Source organism: Cherax quadricarinatus, chromosome 15 (assembly GCF_038502225.1).
Source record: "Cherax quadricarinatus isolate ZL_2023a chromosome 15, ASM3850222v1, whole genome shotgun sequence".
Taxonomy (NCBI): Eukaryota; Metazoa; Arthropoda; class Malacostraca; order Decapoda; family Parastacidae; genus Cherax; species Cherax quadricarinatus.
Window position 1 is genome coordinate 22,493,666 of NC_091306.1, and position 24,479 is coordinate 22,518,144.

A 24,479-nucleotide genomic window follows, 5' to 3' on the forward strand; every position below is an offset into this window, starting at 1 on the left:
TTATAGGAATGCAGTTAGAAGCCTGAGTAGATCTATAACCCACTATGATAACATGAACGTAGATAAGTATGTTTATGGAGCAACTTGCAATGTGAACAGACTGACTGATGTTGTAGTGGCCAGGCTTAGGCTTGGTTACAAGTACTTCTGGCAGTTTGGGAGACACACAGATGATGATCAAACTAAATGTAAATTATGTGATCAGGCATATGGTCACTCTCTTGAACACTATGTGCTTAATTGTCCACTTATTGAGGAATACAGAGACAGACAGTATAATAACCTATGTGACATGTCAAGATATCTTATTAATGAAAATAAGATACCAGATATACTAAGCAAATTTCCTAAATTTGCTTGTAACAGATAAGTGAACTATAGATATGTAGATATAAATCCATATGTATTCCTGTTAACCCTTTGGGGCCTAGTTCCTAGGCCTTTTGTGTATCCATATGCTCTCGCGCTACTGTCCACAGGATGGATATGGGGTGCACAATAAACTAGCCACTTCGGTGGCAAAATCTAATCTAATCTGATGGTCAGCACGGTAACTGTAGTCTTTCACCAGCAGTTTAGCTTTCTCTTCAAACATTTCAAAAGCTTCATCATTGCGAAGTGAGCTTACAAATTCCACTAAGCCTGCATAGAGGTTAGCACAAGTAGCCATTTCAATTTCAATTTTCTGAAGTGTCTTGTTCGTGGCATTTAACCGTTCCAGTATACAGTCCCAAAGCACACAGAGTAAGGCCAATTCAAAATCTTCCAATTTTGATGCTAAGCTGGCTGCTTCGCTTCTTGTAGTTGCTGTCTGGTCTTCATCCTCTGCTATTTGGATCAAAGCAGAACGTATTTCAGCAAAGCTGTCTTTCAAAGCATGTGTTGCATCATGCTGCGCTGACCACCTTGTTGTTAATAATGATTTGATGACATCTCCATGAACTTGATGACATCTCCATGACTTGAGTATACTCCACCGATGCGTTGAAGCAGAGAAAAAATTAAAGAGTGCTTGTAAAAGTCCAAAAAATGAAACTGCAGCGACACAACACTCCGCAGCACATGACCCAACAAGATTAAGAGAATGTGCTGAGCAGGGCGCATATTCAGCAAGTGGGTTGATTTGCTTAATACGGGCTTGCAATCCATTATATTTACCCGACATGTTACTTGCATTGTTGTAGCTCTGGCCACGGCAATCCATAATAGAGAGATCATGTTCAAGCAGAGTATCCAGTACTACATTCATCATTGTTTCTCCATCATGGCCTGAAAGAGGAATGAATTTTATAAAGCGCTCTACAGGCTTACCACTGGAGTCGACAAAGCGAACAATAAATGTCAATTGATCTGTATGTGAAATATCTGGTGTTGAATCTACACTTATTGCAAAGTATTTTGCAGTTTTCACAGCTGCTATGATGTTATTGAGGACCTTCTCATTCCCAAGGCGTGACACATGATTTGCTAAGAATGGATCGAATTGTGCTAACAGTTCTATGATCCCTAGGAAATTGCCATTGTTTTCCGAACCAAAAACCTCATTTTCTCCACGGAAAGCAAGTCCTCTTAGAGCTAAGAATTTTACAACAGCAACAACTCTTTCTAGAACTTTTCTCCAATAAGTGCGCTCTTTTTCAGTTTGATTTTCCAAATGAGAATCCAATAAGCCTTTTTTCTGTGCACGAAATACACTGGCTAAAATGCAGCTCCTGTGAGTGGTGCTGTTTTCATGTTCCTCGAAACGCTTGGAATTTTTCCAGTCATTGAACCCCTGTGTGAAGGTATTTTCTTTGGTAGAAAATAGCTTGCATGCTGAACAGTACACTTTTCCTGAGCTTTCAGAGTATACCATCCATGATCTTTTCACAGTTTCTGAATTTGCAAGCTTCCTATAAAACATAGATGACTTTAAACAACGACGACTTCCATCATCATAAATCCTTGCTGATTTCCTAAAGTCTGTGTTCAGAGTTTGACTGAAGTTTTCTGCAATGAAAGCATTACGTAGAGAATCTGGGATTACATTTGGCCATGAGGCAGGATCTTTTAAGACAAATCCTGTGGATGAAATGTCCGTTGAGACATTGAGAGGAGACACAAAAGAAGTAGATGCTGGCTGAGAAATAATGGAGGGAGGGCTTCCTGTATGATCTGACGTATCTGCAGATTCAACTGTACAGGTAACATCAGAAACTGTTTTCGTGAGCATGTCTGTGATCTTTCTGCAGCTTCCTACATCTTTCTTTTTCTGTTCTTCTTCTTGAATTTTCTTCTTTCTTTTCTGTGACCCACTCGCATAAGAACGTCCAACATCACGTTCACGAGATGCCATAATGAGGATGTATCACTGTCTGTAATCATGCAAATACAAATTTTTCATTATCAATTATTATTAATTTTTTAATTATTATTAAATTTTTTTTTCTGTCAGTTGGGGGGATATGGCCCTTGTAGCCCCCTTTCCTCTGGCTGCGCATCTAAAAATTCAAAACGTTACCAGAAAGGAGTCATATACAGAACTTTTACCATAGATTAGGTTAGTGATTTGGGCTACGAATATTTTACTAATTCATCCTCCTTGATCTCCAATTTACTTAAACAGAAATCATACCGAGTCCAAGAACAATGCACAATGGTATTTATATTACCATTTTCATAACTAAACTAATCATTATGTTTTGCATGATATATGGCCTACCACCATAGATAAGGACATGAGAATTAAAGAATGCAGGGACAATTTTCAGTTTCACCCAACCAACGATTTTCTGATGTGGCTTATGTGTTTCTGGGGAAATATGTAGCAAATTAATTGATGTTCTACATCACTTCCGTCGCAACTTGAAAACTAAGCATTTGCGATGGAAGTGATGTAGAACATCAATCAATTGAGATCTGTTATTGAAATGATAAAGACTTAAAGACAGGACAAAGTGCTTTTAAAACCTACAAACGGAAGTCAGTTTGCGTTTTTAGGTTTTTCTTTATAGTATTTTTACCAAAAATGCGTCTTTACTGGTCCATGCGTCTTTACTGGTCAAGTAACCCTATCAGGTACCTCCCTTAACATTTAGAGGCGAAAACAAACATTTATCCATACACATCAATGTCTATCAACAACACTTCAGTTAATTTGTCACAGTACAAGTCTAGATAACGTGTAATTACTACAGAAAATTGGAGAGGAATCTCCCATACTCACCCATTAGCGGGAAAACACAGCTGTTGTGATGTAAACAAAGGCGTGTTGAGTGTTACCATCTATGGTTAGGTTTATTTATTTTTATTTTATTTTATTTCATTATTTACTTTTGTTTTGATTAATTTTTAAAAATCAATTTTACTCTCCAAACACTTGAACTTTTTAGGTAGGGACCCCTTTGCACTTGCACCATGTGCGCAGTCTTGGATGAGTCCCTGAACCCCTTGGACCGCGGGGCCCCCAAATGCGCGGGGCCCTAGGCAAATGCCTAGTTTACCTATGCGGTAATCTGGCCCTGGTCATGTCTATATTATGTTTATAGTTCTGGACAGTATCATTATCATGAATGCAGACAGGGGGTTTTCTGAGTATGATACACCTTAATCTCCAGTCAAATTGGTGAGTGATATTAAGATATATTTTCCTTCTGTTATGTGAATGTGTTTATATATAATCATTTTTTAATTTAATATACAGTCCACAAATTTATATATTTACCAGCATTCCTGGTGATGTATTTTTCATTTATAATTATTAGGTCCAGAGCAACTTGTGGTTATGACAGTGGTAGGTATCGAAGGGGGACATTTTTTGCGACCAAGGTGTCCCAAATTCCTACTTGTCTAAATGATAAATAATAATTATCTTTATTCATTTACTGTTATGTGCATAATGATGCATTCAGATAAATGTAATTTTCCACACATGTCACATAACGATAAACCTCAGGCCTCCTACTCAAACCACTCAATCATCCCGCTTAAACCACCCAACTACCCCATTCAAACCACCCATCCTTTCACTCAAATCACCCAACTACCTCACTCAAACTACCCAGACACTGCACTCAAACCAAACACCATACTCAAACCATCCAGCAGTCCTACCCAGTAATGCCATCTAACCCAGTAATCCCTCTCAACCATCTAATTCATTAATTCCACCCAGCTATCATACCCAGTAATCTCACCCAGCTAATGTACCCATTATTCAGATACAGAAGTGTCACTCAGCTATATCACTCAACTTGACCACTCAACCATATCACTTAGCAATGCCACTCAGCCATGTCTATGGTCTTTCAGGGTTCGACTGGGGTCTTCACTTCCGTTGGGTCCCTCTTACAGAGGAAGAAAAGGTTATGCGAACTGATCCAACAGCTACGTACAGGTGAGAGTTTGAGAGTGAGTGAGATGAGTAAGTGTGAGAGTGAGTGTGAGTTGAGTGTTTTGCAGCCTCTCACTTGCTCCACTTTCTGCAGATCACCAGCTGTCGCAGGCGGCCTCTTTCTCATCTCCCGCAGCTGGTGGGAAGAGCTGGGCAAGTACGATGATGGCCTTGATATCTGGGGGGCAGAAAACCTTGGTGAGTATGCTTAGGGGTATATTAGAAGGGAAAGTGTGGGAGCCAGGTAGGGGGGTGTTAAATGCTAAGGGGCATGCAGGTACCTGGAGTATACCTGGAGGGTCAACGCCCCTGTGGCCCGGTCCATGACCAGGCCTCGCAGTGGATCAGAGCCTGATCAACCAGGCTGTTACTGCTGGCCACATGTAAACCAACGTATGAACCACAGCCAGACTGGTCAAGTGCCTGTCCAGCTCCTCCTTGAAGACAGCCAGGGGTCTATTGGTAATCCCCATTATGTATGCTTGGAGGCAGTTGAACAGTCTTGGGCCCCTGACACTTATTGTGTTGTTTCTTAGCATACTCATGGCACCCCTGCTTTTCATTGAGAGGAGGGGGTTGCGGCACCGCCTGCCTAGTCCTATGCTTTCGTAGAGAGTGATTTCCATTTTCAGATTTGGGACTAGTGCATCTTAGATTTTCCAAGTGAAAATTATGTACCTTTCTTGCATGCCTTCCAAGGAGTACAGGTCAAGGGGCTTCAATCATTACCAGTAATTTAGGTGCTTTATTGTACTTATACATGCTGTGAAACTTCTCTGTATATTCGTAGTCTAAAATTTTGCCTGCCTTGAAAAGGGTTGTTAGTGTACAGTAATATTCCAGCCTAGAGAGAAAAGCCATTTGAGGAGAACCATTATTGGCTTGGCATCCCTAGTTTTGAAGGTTCTCTTTATCCATCCTATCATTTTCCAAGCAGATGTAGAAAAGACATTGTTGTGATCTTTAAAAGTGAGATTCTCTCACATTATCATTCATAGGTCCTTCACATTAGTTTTTTGTTGTGTGGTTTAGTTAGTTTAATATGTTTATTATGCACCCCATACCCATCCTGTGGGCGGTAGTCAAAAGATTACAGAGGTACATAATTGGTCCAGGGACTGGACTCCAAAGTTTTGATAGCTGAGCAAGTTACAGAGGTAATGAACTCGCAATTTACAAAGGTAATGAACTCACAATTTACAAAGGTAATGAACTCACAATTTACAAAGGTAATGAACTCACAATTTACAAAGGTAATGAACTCCAGGTAGGTCTGGTCACAATCATGACAGGTTACAAAGGTATTTACAGATTACAGAGGTACGTAATGGGTCCAGGGACTGGGCCCGGTTGGAATTCATTTTATATTCCGATCCAGTTTTTATTTCCTTGAGTTTTTCATGGCAGAGTAATTGACATTTGTCTTCACAGAACTTCATATTGTTTTCAGACACCCATTTAAAGGCTTGGTTAATGTCCGCTTGGAGACTTGCCGTATCCTCAGTGAATGGCTCGTGCAAATTGTGGTATCATCAGCAAAGGAAGACACGGTGCTGTGGCTTACATCTCTGTCTATGTCAGCTGTGAAGATGAGGATAAGGATGGGAATGAGTACTGTAGCTTGTGGAACAGAGCTTTTCATTGTAGCTGCCTCAGACTTTACTCTGTTTACTATTTTTCTTTGTGTTCTATTTGTTAGGAAGTTATAGATCCATCTACCAACTTTACCTGTTATTCCTTTATCACACATTTTGTGTACTATTATACCATGATCACACCTGTCAAAGGCTCATACAAAGTCTGTGTATACTACTACTGCATTTTGTTTGTCCTCCAGTGAATCTAAGACCATGTCATAGTGATCCAGTAGTTGTGAGAGGCAGAAACAACTTGCTCTAAACCCATGCTGCCCTGGGCAGTGCAATTGCTGGGTATCCAAGTGGTTGGCAGTCTTGCTTCTTAGAACCCTTTATTTATTTATTTATACAGTGGTTGAGTGTACATGCCAAAAGCCCCTTGTATGCAGAGCATTGTGGGCAGGCTTAAAATTAACTTAATATTAACTAAGCAATGATATATTCAGTGGTAAAAATAGAGTAAACAAATTACAACAAAGATTTTTATGATGTGGGACATTAGTGTTATTGGCCTGTAATTCTTTGTAATTCTTTTACTGCCACCTTTGTGGAGTGGGGCTATATCTGTTGTTTTTAGTGATTGTGGGATGACCCTTGTGCTCATGCTCCCTCTCCATAGCATATTTAAAGCATGTGAAAAGGATTTTTTGCAGTTTTTGATGAATATGGAGATCCACAATTCTGGGCCTGGGGCAGAGTGCATTGGCATGTCATATATTGCTTTTTCAAATTCCTGTAGTGTTAAGATAATACAGTGGACCCCCGGTTAACGATTTTAATCCGTGCAAGAGGGCTCATCGTTATGCGAAATAATCGTTATGCGAATGAATTTTCCCCATAAGAAATAATGGAAATAAAATTAATCCGTGCAAGACGCCCAAAAGTATGAAAAATTTTTTTTTTTACCACATGAAATGTTAATTTTAATACACACAAACTGAAAAAGGCATGCACAATTACATGACACTTACTTTTATTGAAGATCTGGTGATGATTGATGGGATGGGAGGAGGGGAGAGCATTATCTTCTTACTGTTTAGAAGGGGAATCCCCTTCCATTACGACTTGAGGTAGCAAGTCCTTTTCCGGGGTTACTTCAATTCTTCTTTTAATGCCACTAGGACCAGCTTGAGAGTCACTGGACCTCTGTCGCACAACAAATCTGTCCATAGAGCTCTGTACCTCCCGTTCCTTTACGATTTGTCTAAAATGGGCCACAACATTGTCATTGAAATAGTCACCAGCACGGCTTGCAACAGCTGTGTCAGGGTGATTTTCATCTATAAAGGTTTGCAGTTCAACCCACTGTGCACACATTTCCTTAATCTTTGAAGTAGGCACAATGGATTCCACAACTGGCATAGGCTTCTCAGGGTTAGCCCCAAACCCTTCAAAATCTTTCTTAATTTCCATACTAATTCTCACCCTTTTTACCACAGGGTTGGCACTAGAAGCTTTCTTGGGGCCCATGGTCACTTATTTTCCAGAAACAGCACCGAAAACACTGTAATAATACGAAATATTCCGAGTGTATGCTTGGATGTTACCGCGGAGGCTGGCTGGTAAACAATGGGACGGCCGGCACATGTGAGGCTGGCTGAGGGCACATTGGACGCGTCTCGGACGAAAATCGGTAAGCGGGTTTTTAATTGGTATGCGCGGCAAAAATTTTGCGATAAAAGTAATCAGTATGCGGAAAAATCGCTATGTGATGCCATCGTTATGCGGGGGTCCACTGTATCAGAAATTTTGCATTAACAAACTTTTGAGTCTCGGTCATAAAAATTTTATTTAGATTGTCGATCTTTAGTCTGATTAACGGCTTGCTCAGTCATACCGGGACTTCAGTATCTCACTCATTTCTTTGATGTCAGTTGTGTAAGTCCCATCTTGTTTAAGCATATGCCCAATACTGGATGTGGATTTTGCCCTAGATTTGGTATAGGAAAAGAAGTGTTTTGTATTTTCAGTTTCATTTTTAGCTTTAAGTTGCTCTTGTGTCTCATGACTCCTGTATGATTCTTTAAGCTTAAGTTCAATATTTTCTGTTTCTCTGGCCAGTGCCAGGCTGTGGCTCATATGTCGATTTGTGTGCTACCAACAGTAACAATTTGGTTGAACAGGCTCTGATCCACCACAAGGCCTGGTCACAGACTGGGACATGGGGGCGTTGATCCCCAAAACCCTCTCCATGTATACTCTAGGTAAATTTCAGATATACCGGCCCCTTTCAGCAGCTCTGTGATTCTTCGCCTTCGCCTGCAGAGGGGGTCTTTCTCTCTCTTTCTAGTTTTCATCTTCTCCCCCCCTTTTTTTTTTTTATTTTTATCGGAATGTGCCTTGAGCATACCTCAAGCCACTTTTCTAGGGAAAAGTTTGGACCCATGTTGTACAGGGTAGGGATATGTTAGATGGGGAGAAATTTTTCCTGTTAAGTATTGTACGAGGGAGAATTTCAGAAGATTTGTATATTGAGCATATACCTAAGGTAGTAGGTTGGTAGACAGCAACCACCCAGGGAAGTACTACCGTCCTGCCAGATGACTGTGAAACAAAAACCTGTAACTGTTTTGCATGATGGTAGGATTGCTGGTTTCTTTTTCTGTCTCATAAACACGCTAAGATAACAGGGATATCTTGCTACTCCTACTTACACTTTGGTCACACTTCACAGACACGCACATGCATATATATATATACATACATCTAGGTTTTTCTCCTTTTTCTAAATAGCTCTTGTTCTTTTTTATTTCTTCTATTGTCCATGGGGAAGTGGAAAAGAATCTTTCCTCCGTAAGCCATGCGTGTCGTATGAGGCGACTAAAATGCCGGGAGCAATGGGCTAGTAACCCCTTCTCCTGTATACAATTACTAAAAAAGAGAAGAAGAAAAACTTTATAAAACTGGGTTGCTTAAATGTGCGTGGATGTAGTGCGGATGACAAGAAACAGATGATTGCTGATGTTATGAATGAAAAGAAGTTGGATGTCCTGGCCCTAAGCGAAACAAAGCTGAAGGGGGTAGGAGAGTTTCAGTGGGGGGAAATAAATGGGATTAAATCTGGAGTATCTGAGAGAGTTAGAGCAAAGGAAGGGGTAGCAGTAATGTTAAATGATCAGTTATGGAAGGAGAAAAGAGAATATGAATGTGTAAATTCAAGAATTATGTGGATTAAAGTCAAGGTTGGATGCGAGAAGTGGGTCATAATAAGCGTGTATGCACCTGGAGAAGAGAGGAATGCAGAGGAGAGAGAGAGATTTTGGGAGATGTTAAGTGAATGTATAGGAGCCTATGAACCAAGTGAGAGAGTAATTGTGGTAGGGGACTTGAATGCTAAAGTAGGAGAAACTTTTAGAGAGGGTGTGGTAGGTAAGTTTGGGGTGCCAGGTGTAAATGATAATGGGAGCCCTTTGATTGAACTTTGTATAGAAAGGGGTTTAGTTATAGGTAATACATATTTTAAGAAAAAGAGGATAAATAAGTATACACGATATGATGTAGGGCGAAATGACAGTAGTTTGTTGGATTATGTATTGGTAGATAAAAGACTGTTGAGTAGACTTCAGGATGTACATGTTTATAGAGGGGCCACAGATATATCAGATCACTTTCTAGTTGTAGCTACACTGAGAGTAAAAGGTAGATGGGATACAAGGAGAATAGAAGCATCAGGGAAGAGAGAGGTGAAGGTTTATAAACTAAAAGAGGAGGCAGTTAGGGTAAGATATAAACAGCTATTGGAGGATAGATGGGCTAATGAGAGCATAGGCAATGGGGTCGAAGAGGTATGGGGTAGGTTTAAAAATGTAGTGTTAGAGTGTTCAGCAGAAGTTTGTGGTTACAGGAAAGTGGGTGCAGGAGGGAAGAGGAGCGATTGGTGGAATGATGATGTAAAGAGAGTAGTAAGGGAGAAAAAGTTAGCATATGAGAAGTTTTTACAAAGTAGAAGTGATGCAAGGAGGGAAGAGTATATGGAGAAAAAGAGAGAAGTTAAGAGAGTGGTGAAGCAATGTAAAAAGAGAGCAAATGAGAGAGTGGGTGAGATGTTATCAACAAATTTTGTTGAAAATAAGAAAAAGTTTTGGAGTGAGATTAACAAGTTAAGAAAGCCTAGAGAACAAATGGATTTGTCAGTTAAAAATAGGAGAGGAGAGTTATTAAATGGAGAGTTAGAGGTATTGGGAAGATGGAAGGAATATTTTGAGGAATTGTTAAATGTTGATGAAGATAGGGAAGCTGTGATTTCGTGTATAGGGCAAGGAGGAATAACATCTTGTAGGAGTGAGGAAGAGCCAGTTGTGAGTGTGGGGGAAGTTCGTGAGGCAGTAGGCAAAATGAAAGGGGGTAAGGCAGCCGGGATTGATGGGATAAAGATAGAAATGTTAAAAGCAGGTGGGGATATAGTTTTGGAGTGGTTGGTGCAATTATTTAATAAATGTATGGAAGAGGGTAAGGTACCTAGGGATTGGCAGAGAGCATGCATAGTTCCTTTGTATAAAGGCAAAGGGGATAAAAGAGAGTGCAAAAATTATAGGGGGATAAGTCTGTTGAGTGTACCTGGTAAAGTGTATGGTAGAGTTATAATTGAAAGAATTAAGAGTAAGACGGAGAATAGGATAGCAGATGAACAAGGAGGCTTTAGGAAAGGTAGGGGGTGTGTGGACCAGGTGTTTACAGTGAAACATATAAGTGAACAGTATTTAGATAAGGCTAAAGAGGTCTTTGTGGCATTTATGGATTTGGAAAAGGCATATGACAGGGTGGATAGGGGGGCAATGTGGCAGATGTTGCAAGTGTATGGTGTAGGAGGTAGGTTACTGAAAGCAGTGAAGAGTTTTTACGAGGATAGTGAGGCTCAAGTTAGAGTATGTAGGAAAGAAGGAAATTTTTTCCCAGTAAAGGTAGGCCTTAGACAAGGATGTGTGATGTCACCGTGGTTGTTTAATATATTTATAGATGGGGTTGTAAGAGAAGTAAATGCGAGGGTCTTGGCAAGAGGCGTGGAGTTAAAAGACAAAGAATCACACACAAAGTGGGAGTTGTCACAGCTGCTCTTTGCTGATGACACTGTGCTCTTGGGAGATTCTGAAGAGAAGTTGCAGAGATTGGTGGATGAATTTGGTAGGGTGTGCAAAAGAAGAAAATTAAAGGTGAATACAGGAAAGAGTAAGGTTATGAGGATAACAAAAAGATTAGGTGATGAAAGATTGAATATCAGATTGGAGGGAGAGAGTATGGAGGAGGTGAATGTATTCAGATATTTGGGAGTGGACGTGTCAGCGGATGGGTCTATGAAAGATGAGGTGAATCATAGAATTGATGAGGGAAAAAGAGTGAGTGGTGCACTTAGGAGTCTGTGGAGACAAAGAACTTTGTCCTTGGAGGCAAAGAGGGGAATGTATGAGAGTATAGTTTTACCAACGCTCTTATATGGGTGTGAAGCGTGGGTGATGAATGTTGCAGCGAGGAGAAGGCTGGAGGCAGTGGAGATGTCATGTCTGAGGGCAATGTGTGGTGTGAATATAATGCAGAGAATTCGTAGTTTGGAAGTTAGGAGGAGGTGCGGGATTACCAAAACTGTTGTCCAGAGGGCTGAGGAAGGGTTGTTGAGGTGGTTCGGACATGTAGAGAGAATGGAGCGAAACAGAATGACTTCAAGAGTGTATCAGTCTGTAGTGGAAGGAAGGCGGGGTAGGGGTCGGCCTAGGAAGGGTTGGAGGGAGGGGGTAAAGGAGGTTTTGTGTGCGAGGGGCTTGGACTTCCAGCAGGCATGCGTGAGCGTGTTTGATAGGAGTGAATGGAGACAAATGGTTTTTAATACTTGACGTGCTGTTGGAGTGTGAGCAAAGTAACATTTATGAAGGGATTCAGGGAAACCGGCAGGCCGGACTTGAGTCCTGGAGATGGGAAGTACAGTGCCTGCACTCTGAAGGAGGGGTGTTAATGTTGCAGTTTAAAAACTGTAGTGTAAAGCACCCTTCTGGCAAGACAGTGATGGAGTGAATGATGGTGAAAGTTTTTCTTTTTCGGGCCACCCTGCCTTGGTGGGAATCGGCCGGTGTGATAATAAAAAAAAAAAAAATAAAATAAAAACCTGAAGAATGTTTTTTGGAAGGTCAACACCCCCACGGTCCATCCCCACCCTAAGCCTCCTGGTGGATCAAGGCCTGATCAACTAGGCTGTTACTACTAGTTATATGCATTCTAACATACGAACCACAGTCCATCTGATCAAGCACTAACCTGAGTAATTTATAAAGCTCCCACGTGAAGAAATCAGGCGGTGTTTTGGTAAGCCCCTTATGTATGAGGGAAGCCATTTGAAAAGTATTTGTGTAAAGATTTCAAGGGTGAGTATCTGAATATGTTGAGAATGGCATCAAAATATAACAGTTTCATTATTTACTAAAAAATATCCATCAACCCTTCCCTTGCACTCCAGGCTCTAATGATGTTAATTGAGAAAATAAAGCTCGTCTACAACCTACTCCCACCCCTCAGGTCTAAATTGCAACACTGTTATGTTTAATGTCCTGATTTGTGTGCAATTACAAATTTGTAATTACATGTATATAATAGAGCTTATGCTTGTGGTTTCATCTTCTGTTTTAAAGTACGTAATCATAAAAATTTATAATTCTAGTGGTTGTAGCACAACTGTTCCCTCCATAATTTCTTTCTAGTCATCTGTTATTATGAGTGAAGAAATATTTCCCCTGTGTTCATACTACAATGCTTCTTATATTGTACATGTAGTTTAAAATTATGGGCTCCTGTTCTCCATGTTGCTGGTGTCAAGAAATTATCATTATTGTACTGTGTTATATTCATGAGGAAGCTCTAAACTTGTAGGGGTCCTAAAGCTCTTGCACAATGGGAGGTAAAAAAATGATTCAGGGAGGAGAGGGTAGCTACAGTTCCTTGGATCAAGAGCCCATAACTTATATTGGGGCAATCCCCTTTGAGGGAACATATTTTTATCAAATTGTGTCTGTGCGACAGAGATGTCATTTAAAGCATGGCAGTGTGGAGGCAGTGTGGAGGTGGCTCCCTGCAGCCGTGTTGGCCACGTCTTCCGTAAGAAACATCCTTATACATTCCCTGATGGCAATGCCAACACTTACCTCAAGTAAGTCAATGAAATAAGCTCAACTGCCCTAAAATGCTACATTAAAAAAAAATGTTGTGCACTGATATATATATTTTTGAGAATTAACATAGTTCAGTCTAATTTTTTATTTTTCATTAATCCTTACTTATTACTAGGTAGTAGGTTGGTAAACAGCAACCGCCCAGGGAGGTACTACCGTCCTGCCAAGTGAGTGTAAGACGAAAGCCTGTAGTTGTTTTACATGATGGTAGGATTGCTGGTGTCCTTTTTTTCTGTCTCATAAACATGCAAGATTTCAGGTATGTCTTGCTACTTCTAATTAAACTTAGGTCACACTACACATACATGTACAAGCATATAGTATATACACACCCCTCTGGGTTTTCTGCTATTTTCTTTCTAGTTCTTGTTCTTGTTTATTTCCTCTTATTTCCATGGGGAAGTGGAACAGAATTCTTCCTCCGTAAGCCATGCGTGTTGTAAGAGGCGACTAAAATGCTGTGGGCAAGGGGCTAGTAACCCCTTCTCTTGTATAAATTACTAAATTTAAGAGAAACTTTCGTTTTTCTTTTTGGGCCGCCCTGCCTCGGTGGGATACGGCCGGTTTGTTGAAAGAAGAAGAAAGACTTGCTTATTAGAATAACTTAACCTTGCTAAAATTAATGTAATACAGGTTTCCCTCAACATTCGCGAGGGTTAGGGGATCAAGAGCCTTGCGAATGTTGAAAAATCGCGAATGTTTGGTGCCCCAATATATTGTAGGGAAATAAAATACAATAATGCTTCCTTAAGTTGTTGAACCGTGAACAGTCATAAAATACATGAAAATGTTGTAAAATGTTGTACTAAATACATACATGTTATGGTTTAATAACACATATGTTATTAAATACCACTGCTTCAGCCACTGCCTCAACCACTGCCTCCACCAGTGCCTCAACTGCTGCCTCAACCACTGCAGCATACTGCTCATATTTTGGTACAATTTCTGTCTTCAATTCTATTGTGTTTCTCAATTTCTTTACCAAAGGGCTGGCACTAGCAAGTTTCTTTGGGCCCATGGTTAATTATGTGGCAGTCGCACTCAATCTACAAGCACCAAACACAATGAATTATTGTGAAATGTTTGAAAGTGTGGAGACTAATGCTCACTCCAGCATAAACAAAGGCACACTGACTGACGATGCGTCAACCACTTCTTCCACCACTGCTTCAACCCTCGTATTTTTGTACAATTTCCTTCAATTCTGTCATATTATTATTATTATTATTATTATTTTTTTTTTTTTTCCAACAAACCGGCCGTATCCCACCAAGGCAGGGTGGCCCAAAAAGAAAAACGAAAGTTTCTCTTTTTAAATTTAGTAATTTATACGGGAGAAGGGGTTACTAGCCCCTTGCTCCTGGCATTTTAGTCGCCTCTTACAACACGCATGGCTTACGGAGGAAGAATTCTGTTCCACTTCCCCATGGAGAATTATTATTATTATTATTATTATTATTATTATTATTAGCAGTAGCAGAAATGTTTGATTCTTTGCAGTGTTCAAGAGTAAACATATGATGTCACCGTCCAATACATGTCCGAATAGCCATTCCAATATTCAGTCATGAATGGGTTGACATTATTTATACTGTAGTTTAATAGCAAATAATGAACAAACAAAACACTCACCACACTGAGTGGTGGGAGGGCTGGCTGCCAGTTATTGGGGTCGGAGGGAGGGTAGTAGGGACTCGCGGGTGGCAGGAAACCTAAATATGATTTGGCAGTTGGGAATTTGGTGGTTGGGAATTCGCGAATGTGTGAAGCCTGCGAAAGTTGAAAACGCGAATGTTGAGGGAGACCTGTATAATGTAAAATAATTCAGTCCCACCCAACCTATCTTACATCAGTTTAAATTTATTTACAGTAATTTTCTTCAACATCAATTAGATTTAGATTTAGATTTTTTTATTTTGACAAATTACGTGGTTGTACAGAGGAATATAATAGTTGGGTGTACATGCCAAAAGCCCCTCTGTATGCTGAGTATTTCAGACAAACTTAAAGATTAACTTAAGAATAGTAAGGAATAATACATAGTTTATATGGTCATTAGATGAGTTTGAGTGAGTACAGGAATATTTAATATTATATCAGGTGATCGTACATGGTTCTGATAAGTCTAGTAGAGACTTTTTACACTATTGAATTAGTTAATAAAGATTACAGTATTACAATGTAACAATTTAAAACAATTTACAATATGATGTACTTATTACAGTTGTATTTAAAATAATGTAGTACTATTTAATACAGTGAAAAGAACAGACATCCTAATTTCGAAATAGTAAGTGGTTGAGCATTTATCAGCACAATATGAGTAGCTTTTGAGAAACTGGTATTGGTTAGGTATGGTTTGTCTGGTTAATTTTGGGTAATGGGGTGATTTCTTATTTGGGCCTTAAACTGATTTGCAAACAGGGGTCCTTTAGTTTGTTCTGGCAATGTATTCCAGATCTTCGAGTCTTTTTATGTGCATAGCATTTTTGCATAGGGAGAGATGGACATGGGGGATATTGAAGAGTGATCTGTGTCTCGTATTAGGGTTGTGTGTTCTGTTATAGTTATCAAGAAGGAGTTTGAGAGGAGGGTTTACATTAGAGTATATAATGTTCAGTGTATGTAGTAGTCACAATAATAAGTGTGGATGCTTTGCATATTTAGCAAGTTAAGACTCTTGAAAAGAGGTGAAGTGTGTTGTCTAATGCAGGAGTTGAATAATAATAATTTCATGGTGTTCAGATTGATTTTTGCAGTCATTGAAAGGATGAATTTTCAGTGTGTTTTGCAAGATATAGAAACTGTGAAAGTTAAGTCACATGTGCAACATCTGGATATCTTTATTGTAGACGTTTTGCCAGCCAGTGGTTTTATCAATACAGATTCTAGGACATAATTAGAAGACAGTAGAACTATATGCAAAAGATGAGGTACTCTGTCCCTCAGCCTTTGAGTTAGTGTTCACAGCATCGTGGTGGAGATTCTCCACCACCACGATGCTGTGAACACTAACTCCAAGGCTGAGGGACAGATTACCTCATCTTTTGTATATAGTTCTACTGTCTTCTAATTATGTTCTAGAATCTGTATTGATAAAGCCACTGGATGGCACAACGTCTACAATAAAGATATCCAGATGTTGCACATGCGTCTTAACTTTCACATTGTCGGTATTTTATACCTTTCTTGCACAAGATATAGAAACTACTGTAAACCTATATGTATATAATCTGTATGTACTTAAGGTAATTTACCCATGTTAGTTAATGGCCATATAAGACCTCAGGTGAATCTTTTAAAACTGTGTCATTCTCAATTATGCCAGACATTCCTATTAAGCAACTTCTGTGACCTGAAGCACACCTTCCCAAATAATAATTTTTATTGCATCAGGTGAGCTTAACTCTTCAATATTAATTAATATCTCTTTAATAATTCAGGTAAGTCACACACACACACATTCAGTTTCTTAACCAGTTTTCTGTTACTATAACTGCTGTCTAAAAACTGCATAGAGCAAAGCAATAGTAAACCTTGTTGTAATTTAGTGACATGCATTAGTTTCTAGTAAACTACATATTGTATGTGGCTAGAGCTGAGTATATCAAAGGGAGCTAAAATTGCAGAATGGATTCAAGAATAGCATTTTGTCTTTTATTAGCATTCTACGCTCCTAAACCAATCAGTCACTGCTCAGAATTATCTTATTGCGAGTAACCTATTACTGCTACCTAATATCACACATTTCCCATCAGTGTTCAATTTAATATCCATAAACCAGCCACTAGATTCCCATGTTGACAATAACTTTCAGCACCTGTCCCAAAGGGTACATTTTCCCACAAACTTTCTGTATCCTGAAGAGTGAAACTTTCTGCCAAGAACTGTCCTACTGGCTTGCTAACACTAGGTTGTTGTTGCTAGTTTATTCAATAGGGGAAAATTGTCTAATGTGGTCTTGATCATATACATAATGACTCATTCAGTGGCTCATAAAAGCTTCATAACAATTTAATTATTTTGTACATAAAAGCTGTGAAATTGATTAGTTATGGCCTTAATATTACAAGGTCACTACAGACAGATTTATTGTACATTATGTTGTAGAATCCTTAAATTTGTTTTCACTGCTGGCAAGTGGCTGCTGTAATGACATGTTGGTGACTGATTTCTGTAATTGCAGGAACTCCCGAAGAGTGGCAGAGGTGTGGCTGGATGAATTCATTCATTTTTTCTATGAGACAAGACCCAGCGCCCTCCAGATACCATACGGAGAGTAAGTTTCTCTTTACCAAGTGGTTTGTTGCAGTAATTTGCTTGTTAGGTTCAAGGTCTGTCAGCTGCAAGAGCAGCTGATAGGTCTCATTTCACTTGTATAGAAACATGTATACTCAACTCACTTGTATACTAATTTTTACGCTCAGTTCACTTGGTACTACCGTCCTGCCAAGTGAGTGTAAAACGAAAACATCATGTAATTGTTTTACATGATGGTAGGATTGCTGGTGTCCTTTTTTCTGTCTCATGAACATGCAAGATTTCAGGTATGTCTTGCTACTTCTACTTACACTTAGGTCACACTACACATACATGTACAAGCACATATATACACACCCCTCTGGGTTTTCTTCTATTTTCGTTCTAGTTTTTATTCTTGTTTATTTCCTCTTATCTCCATGGGGAAGTGGAACAGAATTCTTCCTCCGTAAGCCATGCGTGTTGTAAGAGGCGACTAAAATGCCGGGAGCAAGGGGCTAGTAACCTCTTCTCCTGTATATATTACTAAATGTAAAAGGAGAAACTTTCGTTTTTCCTTTTGGGCCACCCCGCCTCGGTGGGATACGGCCGGTGTGTTGAAAGAAAGAAAGAAAGATATATATATATATATATATATATAGGGGAAGGAAGGCGGGGTAGGGGTCGTCCTCGAAAGGGTTGGAGAGAGGGGGTAAAGGAGGTTTTGTGGGTAAGGGGCTTGGACTTCCAGCAAGCGTGCGTGAGCGTGTTAGATAGGAGTGAATGGAGACGAATGGTACTTGGGACCTGACGATCTGTTGGAGTGTGAGCAGGGTAATATTTAGTGAAGGGATTCAGGGAAACCGGTTATTTTCATATAGTCGGACTTGAGTCCTGGAAATGGGAAGTACAATGCCTGCACTTTAAAGGAGGGGTTTGGGATATTGGCAGTTTGGAGGGATATGTTGTGTATCTTTATATGTTTATGCTTCTAGACTGTTGTATTCTGAGCACCTCTGCAAAAACAGTGATAATGTGCGAGTGTGGTGAAAGTGTTGAATGATGATGAAAGTATTTTCTTTTTGGGGATTTTCTTTCTTTTTTGGGTCACCCTGCCTCGGTGGGAGACGGCCGACTTGTTGAAAAAAAAAAAAAAAAAATATATATATATATATATATATATATATATATATATATATATATACATATATATATATATATATATACATGTATATATATATATATATATATATACACATGTATATATATATATATATATATATATATATATATATACAGGAGGGCCTCACTTATACGGCAGGTTAGGTTCCAGGCTACCGCCGTAAAGCGGAAACCGCCGTAAAGTGGAACACCCTTTTTTTTCACTTATAAATGCATACAAACACTAGATAACAAGTTTACACTAACATATATTAAGTTAGCAATAGAACCAGGCATCAAAAAACAATAAAAAAGTACAATACACACATAGTGCACTCATTACTTACCTTAAAATATTTATAGTCTTAATCTAGGGTGAGACAAGTAGTATTTATTGTAAGAAATCAAGTGTGGTATGTATGGTAATAGCCAGGCTACCTTACCAGGCCACCCCACCCACACATGCTATTCTATGATATTTAAGCATCCCAGAGCGATAAAATGTATATACAGTTCACTCATTACTTACCTTAAAATATTTGTAGTCTTAATGTAGGGTCAGGAGTAAGTAAATGAGATAAAACGAATAAATGAGAGAGAGAAAGAATGAGTACATGAGAGGGGACAGGCGCAGAGTTATGTAAACAAACCAGGCGAACGTAAGTTTTGTAAACAAACGAAGTGTACACGTCTGGTTTGTGTACAAGTTACATTGTGTACAGGTTGTCTCTGCATTGATACGGTAGAATTAATAAAGAAGAACACTCCCATTCTCATGTAACATCATTTTGAGAAGAAATGAAGCTCTGAGTGAAGGCAATGGAAATAAGTCACACTGACTTTTTTGGGTTATCCTAGGTTCTCTACACGTATGTTATGTATGATAATCTATGTAACTGTATTTGTGTATACCTGAATGAACTTACTTACATACATACGAAAGGAATAATTTTCTACAGTTACCCCCAGTAACACATTTTCTCTTATGTTAGATTAGAGAAAATGTTATTCTTGCCGTCACTTGTACAAGTTATGTGGCTCCCACATCTTATATTTATGTTTATTTATTGTATTGTGGGGTGTATTTATCATCTTTTTATGTTATGTATCGTGTTTATTATATAATTTTGAAAAAAAAATCATGGATGGATTAATGAAAATGTGTATATTAACGTAATATACGACATTTAATGAGACTCGGTGAGTATTGTTATTATTATCATTTCTAATATGGCGTCACTTGTGCAAGTCGTCTGCTACCACATCTCACATTTATGTTTATTTATTCTACTGTGGGGTGTATTTATCTTATTTATATGTTATGCATCGTGTTTATTATATAATTTTGAAAAAAATATCATGGATGGATTAATGAAAATGTGTATGTTACCGTAATATACGACATTTAATGAGACTCGGTGAGTATTGTTATTATTATCATTTCTAATATGGCGTCACTTGTGCAAGTCGTCTGCTACCACATCTCACATTTATGTTTATTTATTCTACTGTGGGGTGTATTTATCTTATTTATATGTTATGCATCGTGTTTATTATATAATTTTGAAAAAAATATCATGGATGGATTAATGAAAATGTGTATATTAACGTAATATACGACATTTAAATGACTAGATGATTATTATCATCATTACTAATATGACGTCTGGAGACATAAGACACTTACCAATTTTAATGTGTACCTGCATGCCAGCACAGTAGGTAAGTTTATTTAGGTACAGGTATACATAAGTATAATTATCAGAGTATATATAAAATATGAAATAACTTTTAAAAACATTTGAAATTTTGGAGTTTCCAGACAAAATGGAGAGACTTAGTGCTTACTGAGCTCATGGAGAATGTAAACAAACAGGGTGGGGCACGGTGACCATATTAGAAAGTCAGGTGGGGGGAGCCGTATAGCGAGTTTTGGTCATAATTTGAAATGTCCGTATTAGCGGAATGCCGTAAAGTGAAACGCCGATGATGATACTGATACTGTGATGATACTGTGCTTATGGGAGATTCTAAAGAAAAATTGCAAAGGTTAGTGGATGAGTTTGGGAATGTGTGTAAAGGTAGAAAGTTGCAAGTGAACATAGAAAAGAGTAAGGTGATGAGGGTGTCAAATGATTTAGATAAAGAAAAATTGGATATCAAATTGGGGAGGAGGAGTATGGAAGAAGTGAATGTTTTCAGATACTTGGGAGTTGACGTGTCGGCGGATGGATTTATGAAGGATGAGGTTAATCATAGAATTGATGAGGGAAAAAAGGTGAGTGGTGCGTTGAGGTATATGTGGAGTCAAAAAACGTTATCTATGGAGGCAAAGAAGGGAATGTATGAAAGTATAGTAGTACCAACACTCTTATATGGGTGTGAAGCTTGGGTGGTAAATGCAGCAGCGAGGAGACGGTTGGAGGCAGCGGAGATGTCCTGTTTAAGGGCAATGTGTGGTGTAAATATTATGCAGAAAATTCGGAGTGTGGAAATTAGGAGAAGGTGTGGAGTTAATAAAAGTATTAGTCAGAGGGCAGAAGAGGGGTTGTTGAGGTGGTTTGGTCATTTAGAGAGAATGGATCACAGTAGAATGACATGGAAAGCATATAAATCTATAGGGGAAGGAAGGCGGGGTAGGGGTCGTCCTCGAAAGGGTTGGAGAGAGGGGGTAAAGGAGGTTTTGTGGGTAAGGGGCTTGGACTTCCAGCAAGCGTGCGTGAGCGTGTTAGATAGGAGTGAATGGAGACGAATGGTACTTGGGACCTGACGATCTGTTGGAGTGTGAGCAGGGTAATATTTAGTGAAGGGATTCAGGGAAACCGGTTATTTTCATATAGTCGGACTTGAGTCCTGGAAATGGGAAGTACAATGCCTGCACTTTAAAGGAGGGGTTTGGGATATTGGCAGTTTGGAGGGATATGTTGTGTATCTTTATATGTTTATGCTTCTAGACTGTTGTATTCTGAGCACCTCTGCAAAAACAGTGATAATGTGCGAGTGTGGTGAAAGTGTTGAATGATGATGAAAGTATTTTCTTTTTGGGGATTTTCTTTCTTTTTTGGGTCACCCTGCCTCGGTGGGAGACGGCCGACTTGTTGAAAAAAAAAAAAAAAAAAATATATATATATATATATATATATATATATATATATATATATATATATATATATTTTTTTTTTTTTTATTATCACACCGGCCGATTCCCACCAAGGCAGGGTGGCCCGAAAAAGAAAAACTTTCACCATCATTCACTCCATCACTGTCTTGCCAGAAGGGTGCTTTACACTACAGTTTTTAAACTGCAACATTAACACCCCTCCTTCAGAGTGCAGGCACTGTACTTCCCATCTCCAGGACTCAAGTCCGGCCTGCCGGTTTCCCTGAATCCCTTCATAAATGTTACTTTGCTCACACTCCAACAGCACGTCAAGTATTAAAAACCATTTGTCTCCATTCACTCCTATCAAACACGCTCACGCATGCCTGCTGGAAGTCCAAGCCCCTCGCACACAAAACCTCCTTTACCCCCTCCCTCCAACCCTTCCTAGGCCGACCCCTACCCCGCCTTCCTTCCACTACAGACTGATACACTCTTGAAGTCATTCTGTTTCGCTCCATTCTCTCTACATGTCCGAACCACCTCAACAACCCTTCCTCAGCCCTCTGGACAACAGTTTTGGTAATCCCGCACCTCCTCCTAACTTCCAAACTACGAATTCTCTGCATTATATTCACACCACACATTGCCCTCAGGTAGTAGGTTGGTAGACAGCAACCACCCTGGGAGGTACTACCGTCCTGCCAAGTGAGTGTAAAACGAAAGCCTGTAATTGTTTTACATGATGGTAGGATTGCTTGTGTCCTTTTTTCTGTCTCATAAACATGCAAGATTTCAGGTACGTCTTGCTACTTCTACTTACACTTAGGTCACACTTCGCACACATATACAGTGGACCCTCGCATACCGTTGGCCTTACATAACATTAAATCCGCATACCGATACATTTTATCGCTAAGATTTTGCCTCGCATGCCGCTAAAAAACCCGCTCAACGCTGTTCGTCCAAGACGCGTCTAATGTGCGGCCTTAGCCAGCCTCACATGTTCCGCCGGTGGCATTGTTTACCAGCCAGCCTCCGCGGTAACATCCAAGCATACAATCGGAACATTTTGTATTATTACAGTGTTTTTGGTGATTTTATCTGCAAAATAAGTGACCATGGGCCCCAAGAAAGCTTCTAGCGCCAACCCTACAGGAATAAGGGTGAGAATTACTATAGAGATAAAGAAAGAGATCATTGATAAGTATGAAAGTGGAGTGCGTGTCTCCGAGCTGGCCAGGTTGTATAATAAACCCCAGTCAACCATCGCTACTATTGTGGGCAACAAAAAGGCAATCAAGGAAGCTGTTCTTGCCAAAGGTTCAACTGTGTTTTCGAAACAGAGATCGCAAGTGATGGAAGATGTTGAGAGACTCTTATTGGTGTGGATAAATGAAAAACAGATAGCAGGAGATAGCATCTCTCAAGTGATCATAAGTGAAAAGGCTAGGAAGTTGCAACAGGATTTAATTAAAAAAATGCCTGCAACTAGTGATGATGTGAGTGAATTTAAGGCCAGCAAAGGTTGGTTTGAGAGATTTAAGAAGCGTAGTGGCATACATAGTGTGATAAGGCATGGTGAGGCTGCCAGTTCGGACCACAAAGCAGCTAAAAAATATGTGCAGGAATTCAAGGAGTACATAGACAGTGAAGCACTGAAACCTGAACAAGTGTTTAATTGTGATGAAACAGGCCTGTTTTGGAAGAAAATGCCAAGCAGGACCTACATTAATCAGGAGGAAAAGGCACTCCCAGGACATAAGCCTATGAAAGACAGACTTACTCTGTTGATGTGTTCCAATGCTAGTGGTGATTGCAAAGTGAAGCCTTTATTAGTGTATCACTCAGAAACTTCCAGAGCGTTTAGACAAAAGAATATCCTCAAGGCTAATTTGTGTGTGCTGTGGAGGGCAAACAGTAAGGCATGGGTCACTAGGGACTTTTTCTATGATGGGTTACATCATGCATTTGTTCCCAATGTGAAAGATTACCTAACTGAAAAGAAATTAGACCTTATGTGCCTCCTGGTGTTAGACAATGCCCCTGGTCATCCTACAGACGTGGCAGAGCGACTTTATGGGGACATGAGGTTCATTAAGGTGAAGTTTTTGCCTCCTAATACCACTCCTCTCCTGCAGCTCATGGACCAGCAGGTTATTGCAAACTTCAAAAAACTGTTTACAAAAGCTCTGTTTGAAAGGTGCTTTGTAGTGACCTATGAAACTCAACTGATTCTAAGAGAGTTTTGGAGAGATCACTTTAATATCCTCAATTGTGTAAACCTTATAGGTAAGGCTTGGGAGGGAGTGACTAAGAGGACCTTGAACTCTGCTTGGAAGAAACTGTGGCCAGAATGTGTAGACCAAAGGGATTTTGAAGGGTTTGAGGCTAACCCTAGGAATCCTATGCCAGTTGAGGAATCAATTGTGGCATTGGGGAAGTCCTTGGGGTTGGAGGTTAGTGGGGATGATGTGGAAGAGTTGGTGGAGGAGGACAATGAAGAACTAACCACTGATGAGCTGCTAGATCAACTTCAACAGCAAGAGGCCAGACCTGAGGAAACTGGTTTGGAGGAGGGGAGAGAGAAATTGAAGAAGTTGCCTACTACAAAGATTAAGGAAATCTGTGCAATGTGGCTGAAAGTGCAAACCTTTATGAATGAAAATCACCCTCACACAGCTATTGCAAGCCGTGCTGGTGACTATTACACTGACAATGTTGTGAAACACTTTAGGGAAGTCATAAAGGAACGAGAGGTACAGGCCACTATGGACAGATATGTTGTGCGACAGAAGTCCAGTAACTCTGAAGCT

General features: G+C 39.6%; 1 protein-coding gene across 1 annotated transcript in view; it reads left to right on the plus strand.

Annotated features, from left to right (window-relative positions):
- LOC128691982 (polypeptide N-acetylgalactosaminyltransferase 14) overlaps window positions 1-24,479 on the plus strand; it is a 194,903-nt gene that overhangs the window by 101,782 nt on the left and 68,642 nt on the right. The window contains exons 11-14 of the mRNA XM_070085357.1: window positions 4,291-4,375; window positions 4,467-4,570; window positions 13,012-13,138; window positions 17,350-17,442. Coding sequence (XP_069941458.1) covers window positions 4,291-4,375; window positions 4,467-4,570; window positions 13,012-13,138; window positions 17,350-17,442 — 409 coding nt within the window. The remainder of the gene's footprint in view (window positions 1-4,290; window positions 4,376-4,466; window positions 4,571-13,011; window positions 13,139-17,349; window positions 17,443-24,479) is intronic.